The 14,272-nt window shown below is 42.8% G+C and overlaps 1 protein-coding gene across 2 annotated transcripts in view; it reads left to right on the forward strand.

Annotated features, from left to right (window-relative positions):
- The window catches only part of TSC1 (TSC complex subunit 1), a 296,095-nt gene that overhangs the window by 54,738 nt on the left and 227,085 nt on the right, over positions 1-14,272 (forward strand). For both annotated transcript variants that reach the window (XM_085613904.1, XM_085613905.1), the window contains exons 3-4: positions 324-427; positions 5,293-5,445. In XM_085613904.1, the coding sequence (XP_085470030.1) occupies positions 324-427; positions 5,293-5,445 (257 nt within the window). The remainder of the gene's footprint in view (positions 1-323; positions 428-5,292; positions 5,446-14,272) is intronic.

The following is a 14,272-nucleotide window of genomic DNA, read 5'->3' on the forward strand; positions in this document are numbered from 1 at the left end:
ACCTTAAAATTTCGATCATGTGAAAAATACACAAACAAAAAGGAAAGAGGATAATATGGATTTGAAAGCAGATGGATTAGTGGGATTGTGTCTGTGCCCTGTGCACCTGGTTTCCAACATAATTGCAGAAAGAGAGCAGCAATGACGTATGGGCATGTCCAGCTGAGAAAGCTAGCGGGGTATAGATGGTTTCCTCAAATGTTCCTTGGTTGGTAGTTGCTTGTAGGTGAATGATCCAGAGCAGACAGTTGAAGTATTAAAATCCTGATAATGACCAATATTTGTCGCAGGCTCTTCTAATGCCTGTTGTCTTCGACCAACAGAGCGTGGGCCAACACTTGTGAACCACCTCGTGGACTTCTATTTGGAAACCAATTCTGAACAAGCAATGCAGATTCTATCTTCAGTACAGGAGCCTCATGACAAGGTAAGAATGAGCCATCTTGTTAGTCTGGTCTGCTTCTGTCCAAATCCACCCTTCACACAGCTACATGGACACTCTAGCTTTCACTTGTAGTGGAGCAGTTCTCTGGGCTTTGATACCCTGAGTGAACCCATTAAACACTTCCTGATCTGTAACCAAGATTGAGCACTAACCACTTCCTGCTTGTTGTACTCTTTCCCCTGCTGCCTTCATATTACTTACTGCCATTAAAGGGAGCAGGTCTTTAAAGGCACATAAGCCAAGATGCCTCTAGTATTAAACCTGGGTGCCATTTATGATAATTCAGATGGCACAAGACACATTTGTTGTTATTCAGCATGTATATAATGCACAGTGTGCCTGCCATTAGTCCTGGATCGCAGTCCTAAATGACCATACAAATTGTTGCCAAGTTTACATCTCTGACTCGGGTCTGAATAAGCTTGTTGAGGCGTGCTGTCAGGAAGGGTGAAATAATGTGCCTATGTTGGGTTTGGTGAGCTTTGCGTTTGATGGGCGAGGCAAGCCTGTGTTTCTATACGGGCACACATTTCTTTGGCATTCCCACTTGATGTGTACTTGAGCAAACAGGTTTGTGTGTATAAGAACGTTTCAAGTGTGCGGTCTGTGCAGACACTCGTGACCCGCACATGAGTAGCTGCCAGACGTCTACTTGCAAAAGCCATTCAGCTGCTCCTCCATACCTTCAGAAAGACGAACCCCTTTTTGTCAGCTAGCCATTAACCATATTCTACTGGCTATTTTAGGTAGCCGTAATTTACCAAAATCTGAAATTGCAGGTAATGTTTATTTTTTTAAAATAACAATTATAGCTACACATCAATGTCCTTTATGAGGTTTCATCTGCTTTATTCATTTTTTTTTTTTTTTGTTAATTGCAATCCCTTCTTTTTGTAATGTTAAGTGCTGCTTGGCAAACCAAAATCGCTCAGTGAAAAGAATTCAGTGGCAGTGTTGGGGATGCTTGGGATTGGCCCTATAAAATAAATATATATGTTCAACCCACTCCCTGAACAAACGGAGATGGAAGAAAAACCCTTGAGTCGGTGTTCAAACTTTCATCCATGTGATGTCAGTCGGTGATAGATGCCTTTCAGCTACAAAAAACAAAAAACCTTTATGACAAGTGTGTCAGTCCATCTATAGACAAAATATACAAATCAGTGAAACTTAAAAGAAATACTATCCTATTGCTTAACTCAAGTCAAGAAATGAATACCTGAGTTATGTTCATACAATTCATGAATGCAGTGTAGTAATATATTAATTGGGTTACTACAAAAAATGCTACATAGGAGTGAAGGGAGTCACAATGCAGAAATAAATACTTAATCGGGTGTTGAATCCGCACTGCGTGATTGAAGTTTGTGTATTGTGAGACAGCAGAAAAATCCAATCATAGCGCAACGTGTAATAGTCAAAGAATTTAGCATCTTATCTCTGTGGTTTATAAACGTTGGACAGTGGAAGGGTTTGTGTTTGTGATAAAATAGACATGGAAACAGACAAGCACATAACACCACCACCAATTCTTTTTCTTGGTTTAAAAATAAAAGTATTGTATTAGTTGCGTGAAATAGGATTGCATGAATACTAATCCATATATCCAGTACAGGAAAGCAAATGGATGTAGTTGGGTGCATGGAAATGATCCTTTATATATTATGGTTACCGCTTTGTTATTTTTATAATTGTACCCCTGGAATATCTGGGCTGGTGATCAAGGTGTTCTATAATATTGAGAATACATTGTTTTATGTTCACTATCGTGAATTTTTTTTTAAATTGACTCATTAGTAATCGACCCAGTCTTGGTGATTGTAAATGTACAGATAGGGAAAGGGGTATTTGAAGATTCTTTTTATACTGCTCCAGTGGGTTGAGTGATTGGACAGTATAGCACACATAGCCTCACAACTGATTTTTATGCAGTTATTTCAGGCTCTTCGAGCATGAGGTCATATTTACCCCCACTTATAACTATCGTCCATTTCCTCTCCCGAGCAGGATGTATTTATTTGTGATCATTTGTGCCAGACTATTGCATTACTTTTTATTTATTTTTATGAAGAAAAGGAAATCGTACAATAGTATTTTGTTAATTGTTGGCCCTTATTTCATTAGGAACACCAGGCCCTCCTTTTTTCAAATTGTATAAATCACAGGAACACAATCCTAATTTCCTTGACTATTTAATTTTTCGCTATGATGGGGCTTTTCCACTGTCTTGCTACATACACAATAGTGACTGAGATGTCCTGAATGATGTCATCAGTTACGTCATTTGGCGTGTCATGATGATGTAATATGTTCTAAGCAGTGCGTGATGGGGGATAATTGGGTCACTAAACTATACCAGGGGTGTTTCGGGGTGGGGCGGGGGGGGGGGGGGTGTCCGTGTGTGTGTGTGTGTGTGTGTGTGTGTGTGTGTGTGTGTGATATATACACACAGTGTCACTAAAAAATCACAAGAGAAGGTGCAGGTATAGATTCCAATTAAAACCAAAGAACCACTTAAATTCACAAGTTATTGTTCAGACCACAATCCATAACTCTGCCAACAGCTATGCAAACCGTACTTCTCACTCGACTGCGATGCTCATGCTCTCACCCTTAATACAACAGATGTCATTACCCACAGCTGAATGCTTCTGATGAGTGTCGAGCTGTTTTGAGTGCGACCACGTGGAGGTTGATTTGCATAAAAATGTTGCCAGGGCCACCGACTGCACCAGAGGGAGAGACCCTTAATGTAACATACTGTTTAAACTGTTAAGAATGCACCATTTGCGCCCACTGCACAACCAGCTGCAGTGTGGAGAACGTGACGGGTTTGTCCTCCACACACTGGCACACCAGTAGGATTTTCTTTACGAAAAGAAGAATAAAGTCTTGATGTGAGGAAAGCGCTTCCCTAAGAGGGAGGGGGGAATGCTGCTGTTGAATATGGGACGGTGTCACGATTCGGGAGAGACGAAGCCTTGAGTGAAGCATGATGCCCGTCCCTCAACAGTGGTAATGAACAGCATATTACTTTCTGCAAATCTGGTTTATCCCTGGTATTAGATCATGTTTATTTCTATTTAAAAACATTTAATCAAAGCCAGGAAGCAAGGTGTTCTATTGTTTGCAGTTAGATCAAATAGCATTGAAGAGGCCTCAGGACCATTTTGGAGTTTTTATGCGTTAAAAAACTTGTAACCTGCATCCATAGAGTTGGCTCGACTGTGGAATTAAACTGGATTTTAATCTTTGCACAGTACCAATAAATGCATGAATAGTTGCTCTAAACATGTCAATGGGCCACATTTCTTTTCACTGCCATGAGGCGTGCACACATTTATGAATATATAGATAGGTGTATACATGGACCCAGTTCGGCCATTTCATTAGGCCTCTGGTACTTACCTTTCAGTTATCTGTTTGCCTTCTGCCTTGTCAGCATTTCCACCCCAACCCTTTGCCTACATTATGTACGCAACAACCTATGCACCTCGTAATGCAAACGTATGCACCTCGTGTATGTTCAAGTGATACTACTAAAGTTAAAAATAAATGGAATAATGAAAACACTGAGAAACCGATGAAAGTGAGCTGTATATCATGTCACCTGACTCTGTTGAGGCTGTCAGAACTGCACCCCAACTGTACACCATAAGTCTCACCACACGAATGACGCTGCACTTACACCAAATGACAATACATCCGATAGCTTGGTATCCTTTTCCACATGCCAAATCCCACAGCCAAAAGCACACCATCACATTTACACCACCTTGATGCAATAAACCAAATCACATAGACCTCCCAGTTTAAAAGGCATTCACAGAGACTCACCTTAATAGTAAGTTGGTAAGGAGGTGGTTTCTGGTAGGGGTGCTTACTATATTCAACAGTGTACTTTGGCCAGGGTGAAACCTGCTGTGTAGGTTCTGTTTATTGAAGGGGGTGATGTACCTAAATAAGTAATCCTGGTACTGGACCATCCCTGGATGTTATTTCTACACTTGTTTGTAAGTGGAACATGACAATTTGTCTGGTTATGCTCTGAAGGCTTAAATGCAGTCAAATGCTGCTTCACTCCCTAAAAGTGAGATTTAAGCTTGTAGTTGTCTCCCAGACCTTGAAGTTTCACTTCGTCTCTTTCAACCGTGGGTAACGTTGCTTGATGCCCCAACACTTTTGTTGGAGTACTTTTTTGCATGTCATCACTCTAGGGCTAGGCAGTCCGTTTACCTAGGTACACAAATCCTTCTACTTCTGTTCTGAGACCTGGCTCTGGGGGAGAAAGATAGGACTCTGTTTATTTGTTGTAATCTGGTGGTTTCACCCTTTATTGTATGTTGCTTTGAAGGTGGTTAGGAGAGGGTGGATTAGAGTCTTCAAGGGAAAAAATTGGTTTGTCTCCAGAAATGTTGAGTAAGACTATAATTGCAGAAACCGAAGAACCAGAAAATACAGTTAGTACTACCGTCATCTTTCCTCAATCAATTCAACTAGTATGCTCACTGAGCGCTTGGGTCCTGACACTGCTGTGTGCAGGAGAGAAGAGAGAACTCTAAGGAATTGGAGCAAGGCTTTTGTTACCCATACAAAGTGGAATGAAACACTGTATAGTCAGAACTGTACGCGCGGATTAGTACACTACGTGCACTCCCCAGATGCCTGTATCATTCCATAATTCCTTTTCTTAATGTTAAGTATTCAATAGTTTACAAAGTGGGGAATCCTTCAAGGGTCCTCTTCTTTCATGACCAGATAATACCCTCTCGGCAGTTATAAAGTCGGCAATCGGTCCTTTTGCTTTTAATGTCCTGACTTGTTTTCTGTTGCTTATTTCACTGCAGTACCTTCTGGACAAAATGAATGAATATCTCGGCAAGCCTGCGACCCGTCTAACCGTCCTGACACTGCTAGGTCACGTGGTCCGGCAGCAACCATCTTGGAGGCATAAGCTATCTCAGGCACCCATCTTCCATGCTCTGCTGAAATGCCTTAAGGTATGCCTTGAGCTAATGAATAGTCCAGTGATGCACAGAGCCAATTAATCCTAGACTACACTTGTGCATGTAAAGGGAATATCTAATGCTTTGAAAATTGAGAATTGGTTTGACATGATCGCTTTAAAAACTGTATTTTGCTTCACCTGTTTAATGTATTCTTTTGTGGGAGCTGCGTTTTTTTTTTCAAATATATTTCTTGTCTGTTTTTTTTAATTTTTTTTAATTTATTGCTTTCAGTTGGAAGCAGATTAGCCATGGTGCCGTCTCATTTTCTTTTCCATGCAATTAATGTCACTGCTGCCTGAGTCTTGAGTCAGGGGACTACAGCATGCAGAATGGCCAGTTGTTGTAGTGCTCTAGTCTAGTGTTTCTTTCGTTTTCTAGTGGTAGCTACCCGTGGAGAGTCGGAAAGGATTCCAGAAATCCCATAATGTGCAAGCCCAAAACTCTGCTCTTGACACTCTGGAGATGGGGAGCCTACCTAGTCCTTCATAAATGGTTGAGAGTACATGAAGCCTAGTTCAGGACCATAACACTTTCTCCAAAATATGCTGTAATTTTAAAACTGTCTTGGATTGCTGTCCCAACAGACCGCCTGGAATCTGCAAGGATTAGCAAAGTCCTACCCAGTTTGATCACACTTCTCCCTATAAAATTGGTGCCCCACTTATGTGGATGGGCCTATTGCTTAGAAGCGGAGAGGCCCAGTAACCTCTTGTGCATCATCAAAAACTTTCATAAGGTCATGGGATGTGAGTAGCTGCACTGTTTAGACCCAGGGTCATCTGTCGCCTGTTAAAACCTGCCCACCCCAGATATTTCTGAAAAATAGACACCTGGGAATCCAGTATGATTGTGGCTTCATGGATCCCACTTGTTGTACATAACCAAATTGCATTGCAGTTTTAAAACTGCCTAAATGCTTAATTTCCACTCATTCCATGTGCGGTGATTGCAGTATCGGGCCTTAGGCTGGCTGGCACCTACAAGTCCCCATCACCATAGGCTTTTCTGAAAACTTGAGACTGGGCAGAAATCAAGGTTGGTGTGACTTGCATGGACATCACTACATTTTCCTATCCAGAATGTCCTACAAATATTAAACTTATATAAAACGTTTTTCACTTTCCAGCACCAGCGGTGACCAACCAACGCTACACATTTCTGAAAACTAGCAAGTATGGGATTCCAGGGTAGTTTAGCCTACATGGATCCCTCCCCTTATTACCCAGATTACCCTGCAAAATGTAATGTGTGGTTGAAAAAAACGGCCATTTGTCTGACAAAAAATGCTGACACTGTCAACAGCAAATGTTCTACCATTCTGGAATGGGCGTTAACCTATATTTGTAGTTGTGTCTGCTGTTCCAGACAATATGATCTTCATGTTCTTGTTTGGGACCATTCCTGTCACGTGCATTGTGCCCACATAGACCTGTGAGGTACCACTTATCTCTAGAGAAATGTTGGAATGCAGGATGGTAGGACGTTTGCCTTTGGCTGGAAGTTCTTGAGATTTCTGCCAAATAAATGTTTGACTGTTGGATTATTGCCTCACAATTCGCACTGCCCTGGATTTCCTTAGGTCTGTAGTTTTCAAAAATGTCCAGGTTGGTAGGTTTCTTGGGCCTACTCTGCGACCAAATACTGCAAACCTCTCCTATGGAACCGGTAAGAGATTAGGGATTTTTTAGATCTAGTTTTGATGTTCATGTGGCATTGTGGGTAGGAAAATGTGCAGGGATCCTGACACGCCATGCTGCCCAGGATTCACATTGGCCTCTGATTTTCAGACATCTCCCTATTTGGTAGGGTTCCCTGGATGCTGGGTGAGCTTTAGCCTGAAAACTTCTAAGTAACCCTGCCACAGAAAGTGAGAAGAGGTTTGGTGTTATTAGTCAGTTTTGACTTTTCTATTGCATTCTGGATAAGGAAATATGCTGGGTGCCCACGCTAAACACTCTTTGGATTCCTTGGGGTCTCTAGGTGTTAGAAATTGCCATGGGTATGTGGGGTTCTTTGATTGACACAGGCCTAGATATTGAAGCCAGGAAAGTGATGGTAAAGTGGGTGTTTTTAGGCAACAATTTGGTGTTCGCAGGGAATTCTGGGTCAGAAAATACATTGCTATCTCTGCAATAGAATCACAATGGATTGCCCCGAGGTTCCAGTTGTCAGAAATGGCCTGGAGTTGATGGGTTCCCCGGGTGTCAGCCTACCCAGAGCTCCCATTTTTAGGTCTCTGCTAGCGTAGGCTGCGCACAAGCGCAGTCTCGCTGGCGAGATTTTATGTTTTTGGGTAGCTTTCACTAGCGGGGTTTAAGCTCCGCCCCTCTTTTCCATTGGCTGGCGTCACCGTTTATTCAAAACGGTGGCCAGCCATTGGAAAAGAGCTTCCAGTGACGTACACTTTTCTCTTTTAGAGCCATCCCACTTGGACTGGCTCGTCTGACTTCCTGCTGGCGTAAAAGCAGGGCTCGAGTCGGGGTACCACGCGGGTGGACGGCGTCCCCCCACTTATTTTACCAGGTTTTAACGGGTGGATGCCGTCCCCCCTGCCCAAAAGCTGGACTTCACTCTTTGGCCTCTCTGGAGCGAGATCAGAGCTTATTCAGAACGTCTGTCTACCTGCATTCACTGCGGGGGGATTAAACGCAGCCTCCGCGAGGTAGGGTGCAGACCACCTTTCATCTAAAGGCATATGAATACCCATGAGATTCCTGTTGTGACGTCACTTCCGGTGACAGCGCCCCCCCACTTTTCGTCACTTCCGGTGACAGCGCCCCCCCACTTCTTTTTTTAGGACTTGTGCCCTGCGTAAAAGGTTTGTTATTTTCTTTATGGGGCAAAACAGATGGCCCGATTAAGAAGATAATAAACCTTTTATGCCAGCAGGAAGTCAGACGAGCCAGTCCAAGTCGTGCGGCTCCAAAAGAGAAAAGTCTCCGTCGAGGACAGGCACGCACAGCAAACTCCATCTTGGGCATCCTCGTCGACTTTCACCCCGGTCATTCGGAAATTGCACATTTGGTTCTCACTCACTGATTCTGCAAAAGTCATATCTCTGTAACGTTTCCTTTCCAAAGTGAAATAAGAAATGAGATGTAAAGGTGCCTTCCCGTATGATGGATTCCACCCCCCCACCCCCAGACTCAGTGTTATAGTTAGAAAATAAATGATTGCGGTGTCTTGCAAGAGTAACTTTAATTTCTCTGCGCGGCGTGTTGCGGCTTGAGCTTCACAATCAACCCCCCCCCATGTCTCCCCCCCCCCCCCCTCCCTCGACCACAGCACCCCAACACAAGCCTGGCAGACCCTTCAAAGGCTCCGAAGCGGGCACCCGCCCATGGGGGTCCTACGCCATGTGCTGAAACAGCTGCTCCGAGGCGGCTGAACAGACGCAGGCCCAAATAAAGGGAGGAAAGAGGGTGAAAACACGCACACACCAGGCCGAGCTGCTGTTCACCCATGTCCAGGGGCGCTTCAACGCCCTTCATTGGAAACTCAAAGTAGCCCCCCCAAACAAAACAAGCAGCAAAAAACATACAGCCCGAGAACTCAAAGCGAATATCACACGCTCTGGCGGGCCGTAATGCCCCGCTAAAGCCTGACCCGGGAATTGTTATCAAGGGCCGTTTAGCCTGGTTTGTAGGGGTGGGGACGTCTCTTCCCCCTTTTTTTAATTAAACAAAGTAACTTCCCAGCAGATTAAGGGAAAGGATAAAGGTGTGATAACATTTTAGGAAATTGTTACCCTACCTGAAAAAAGACTTTTCTTCCCAGACAGTGGGGGAAACATCAAGGGGCTGTCTTCTGTAAACACCCCCCGCGGGTGACGTGGCCTTTCCAGCTGGCTGACTCTTTCTCATAGTGCATGGTTCTCATAGTGCAGCATGGCCACCCCCAACGTTGTAAGAAGTGTTCCCTCGGAGGATGAGGTGTCCCCTCCGACCAACAGAGGCGAGCGTTTGCTGGTTTGTTTCTTGTAATAGTTAGATTACCACAGTCCTTATCGAGCGTTTGATTGATTAGTAATGCCTGCCGGTCAGAGTCAATCGAAGGCAACGGTAAAGCTAAATATGCACTTGAGACAATCTAAGGCTGAGCTGCCAAAACGGGGCACTTTTTATTTAAGTTCACCGGATAGTTTATGTTCCCCACTCTTACATTGTTTTAATATGCCGATTTGTTTCAGCTGAAATTAATCTAGTCTGAACTCCCAGAATTGGAGGGGGGAACAAGGATCGAGCCTCGGCATTGGCTCGACGTCCCGTGATTCTGGGCAAATCACTTAATCTTCCTACCAAAAAGGAGTGTGTCCTTGTGTAATGGAACTGGTGCTCATGTGAAGCGCTCCAATACCTCCGGGTCGAGTTCGCGCTATATTAATATGCAACAACAAAAAAATGCACTGGGCTGCTGAATGGGAACCGAAGACATGAAAACACTGACGCCATTGAGTCAAGTGGTATTCACAGTTATTATACCAGAGTCTGGAAGGATGATGACTTCAAAATGGACTTTGTAGTAAGTTATAGAAAGCAATACTATACTGTTATACTAAACTCAATCAATTAAACGAGTAAACAGTCCTAACTGTGTATTTTTAGCCACAGAGAATCGTAAGCGTGGATTTCGACGGAGGACACGCATCTAGGAACAGAGTTCAGATCGCATTACACATCTGCTCTGGGGAGCAATCTAGGCCTAAACAAATGCATACTTTTGAAAACCAAGCCAAAGGGCCGTCCCTAAACACCTTTGTGTTTATTTATTATTTTTGTTTTTTTTTACTTTGGAGTGTTTTACGTAGATGGATAGACAGTGACCGTGTTAACAATTTAACACAGACGAGAACAGCCTGTAAACTAAGTGACGGGCAGCGCACTGTGCAGGGTCGAGTCGGGGGGCCTGTGCCTGCACAAATGTCAAGACACGGAGTGCAGCTTCAGGTGGGGGCATTATGTACCAGAATTACAGCCAACACAGGGTATCGTAGCTGGGATGTGCGACTCTATAACAAATCTGTCGTTGGGAAAGTGTTTTTCTCTAGAACTTCTAGAGTGAGTGAGCAAAGGCCACTTAAAGTGTAGGGTGTTTAGAAAAATAGATGTGAGGTGGAATGAAAACTAGCCAGAGACCAAGGATGACCAGGCGAGTGAGCCCTCGTGAATACCCAACTTTATCCAGGACTAGATATCGCTCCGGGGGGATGGGGTAAGAGATCTCGTGCTGACTGCGGCTAGCCTGAGGGTCCAAATGGTCACTGAAAAGACTTTTCTTCCCGGACAGTGGAGGAAACATCAAGGGGCTGTCTTCTGTAAACACCCTCCTGCGGGTGATGTGGCCTTTCCAGCTGGCTGGCTCTTTCGAGTAGTGCATGGTTCTCATAGTGCAGGATGGCCACCCCCAACGTTGTAAGAAGTGTTCCCTCGGAGGACGAGGTGTCCCCTCCGGCCAACAACCGAGGCGAGCGTTTGCTGGTTTGTTTCTTGTATTAGTTAGATTAGCACAGTCCTTATTGATTAATTGATTTAGTAATGCCTGTCAGTCAGTCAATCGAAGGCAGCGGTAAAGCTAAATATGCGCTTGAGACAATCTAAGGCTGGACGGCCAAACCAGGGCACTTTGTAGTTAAGGTCACCGGATAACTTCATGTTCCCCACTCTTGCATTGTTTTAAGATGCCGTTTTTTGGGGGGGTTTTTTCCTGCTGAAATTAATCTAGTCTGAACTCCCAGAATTTGAGGATGTGGCCTAACGGCCAGAGTTGGGGAACAAGGATCGAGCATCGGCGTTGGATCAACATCCCGTGATTCTGGGCAAATCACTTAATCTCCCTACCAACAAGCATTAAAAATGCAATAGGTCTTGCCTTTGATTAAGTTAAAGCCATTTGCTTTGCTATAGAATACCATTAGCAAAGCAAATGGCTTTAACTTAATCAAAGGCGAGACCTATTGCATTTTCAATGCTGGTTCAGCCCTCACATGGGGGAAAATAGGAGGGAATTGTTATTTCTGATTGTTTAGGGATGTGTTTAAAACACCATTGTGTTTAAAACACCATTCTGTCTCTTCTCTCGGTCAGAGTGATTGGTGCCTAAGGGTGTCTGTTCACCAGAATCAACTAAACCCTGTCCGAAAAAGGCAGCGAGTCAGTAAGCCCAGGTACAGTTGATAGAGATCAGGGTGTGTATAATATTCCCACTACCACAGATAGAGTAATCTCACAGTTACACGCACATACATTCATCATACGCTAGGGCCCATTTCACTAACATACGCTCAAATACTCTACCAGCAATAAACCTGTGGAAAGAAAACCCCTAAACACCCTGCATCTATATCGGGGTCGATAAGATCTGGTTATTATGACTGTCCATAAACATAATCTATACAACCTATACGGCAATAATCAAAATATAATACACAATAATTGACAAGAAATAATATCCAACACCATGTTCAAATTATATTGCTTTATCTAAAATTAGTCAAAATGGAAATCAATCAGAATAAATAATTTTTCTCATAGTTACCTATTCTAGCTAAATGTCAGAACGGGTCAGGACAAGTCTCTCGGTAAAGTCTCTCAAGACGAAGTCCCTTCAGCATCAATCCTCAGCAACGCAGATTCGGTACGCGGCAAAGGCAAATGGCAAGTGGCAAGTGGCCTCTCTAGGCTAACAATTCTTATAATAAATCGAACAAAGGAAAGATACATAGAAAAGTTGTAATGTCCGCTGGACCGCTGAGCAGAGCGAGAAGGAAAGGATGTAACATTGCTACATTTGAAAATCTCCGCTCAGGAAAAATCACAAAATAAAGACTACGGAACAGGAACCAAGAAACATAAATGTATCTTGTTAGTTCTACTTCTCCTCGGCAATGAGACCATAGTTCAGAATCTTTCTCTAAGGCTCCTTTGTTTCCCAAGGCTGCCAAGGACGTTCCATTTCACTTGGAGATTACCCAGGCTGCTGCTGTCCTCACGGAAATTTTAGCAAGGCAAGCAAGGACTGTGGTCAGCTGACTTCAGGACCATATTCAGCAGGGCTCTCTCCCATCACGGTTTTCTACTTTCAAATCGAGGCCAGGCTTACAAAATCGGCCATCTTTGTCTAGGCCACCATAGGCCACAATAGACCATCTTAATTAAAAGAAACAAAAACAACGTTACCACAGCATAGTGATTAAACAGTGCTAATCCCACTAATACCCTTATGTGTATGTATCTATCTAGCACTTGCAACATAGAAAAGCATTAATTCGGAAAGCGTTTTGTGCTCAAAAATAAACAGCACATAGCAACGTTTAAACATGAAAACACGCACGTTATTGTTAAACAGCACATTTATGCGTACCCACGTGTAACTCTCTCTTATTAGGACAAACGGATTGATTAATATAAACACACTTGCACAAGACAAATAATTAATTATTAGTAATTAATAAATTAATATGACAAATAGACATGCCAGAGCTTCAAAAACCAACGAATTTTCAAACCGAAAACTCTGCTCCAGCAATCCCCCCTTTGGTGATTTTATCACCAAATGAACCCAAAAAAAAAATTAGTGAAAATTTAGTCCCATTTTAGGAGAAATCGGAAATGTCTTTTTCCCCTTACACAACATTACACACCAGTCACTCTTTCATCATCCCTTTTTGTCTCTAAGTAAACACTCTCCCTCAATTCTTCCAATTCAATTTCTTGCGGTTCTCTTTTCAACCTCTTGGTTTTCTTCTCTTTATTCAATTTCTTCTTCCCTCCCCTGTTTTTACAACACACACACACTAATCTCAGTATCAATAAAGCAACAATTATACAAGTTAAAGGAAACAATATTCTACCTACAATAGTACTACCTATTTTTGCAATAAAATCCTTAACAGCTATCATTTTATTAGCTATTTTAGTCCAAAAATTCTCAGCTTCAAGTGGTACTAATTCTTCATGCAAATCAGTAATATTTTTGATATAGACCTTCAGGTCTTTGCTTTCGTCTGGAATGTAAGTGCAACAATGTTGAACTTTCAGCATTCCACAGACTCCACCCTCCTTGGCCAATAGAATATCAAGGGCAAGTCGATTTTGCATAGACATGGCACGTACGGCACTTAATTCCGTATTCACCAAAAGAAACCCTCCAGCGGTATTTGTCGATAAGCGATCAACCACTGTGGACAGTTTCCGAATTCCATAAGCATTCAAAGAAATTCCCACTGCTGGAATCAAAACTCCAAAAATATCACCCACTATTTCAGACCAAGTTTCTCTCTTAAAACGCATTAGTAAATTAATATGTTCCACATATCTTATCTATATGAAAAATCTTTGGAAAAACCAGGCCCACATAACACGTGCCATACCAATGGTCAGGCAACTTGTAATAAGCCTTGTTCCCACAAACATAGTATACTCCTGGAAAAATTGTATCTTCTCCACCTCTGAAACCCCAACCTGTTGCAATGAAGTATGTATCATGGCACTCACTAGTCCCAACAAAATATGTATCATATTGGGATTTCCTTCTTGTAATGCAAAGTTTACCCTTCTGTGGTGCATCTAAAGCTAAAGTTGGACTAGCCCCATTCTTCAACTCTTTTCCCATCTCAATGTCCCAAATTGTCTCGCTCACTTTATATTTTCCTGCTTTCTCCTGCATGTTCAATCTCCTTTCCACTACCATATCCAGGAAAGCTTTCTCCTCTCCTTTCAGACTGCAAGTTAAATTATTCTTAAAAATGTAATCTAATGTTAATCCTTTTTCTTCAATAAAAATTTCACCAAAAGTGTTAGCTTCTTTAGCTGGATTCAGC

The sequence above is a fragment of the Triturus cristatus genome, chromosome 1_2, assembly GCF_964204655.1.
Source record: "Triturus cristatus chromosome 1_2, aTriCri1.1, whole genome shotgun sequence".
NCBI classification, from domain to species: Eukaryota; Metazoa; Chordata; class Amphibia; order Caudata; family Salamandridae; genus Triturus; species Triturus cristatus.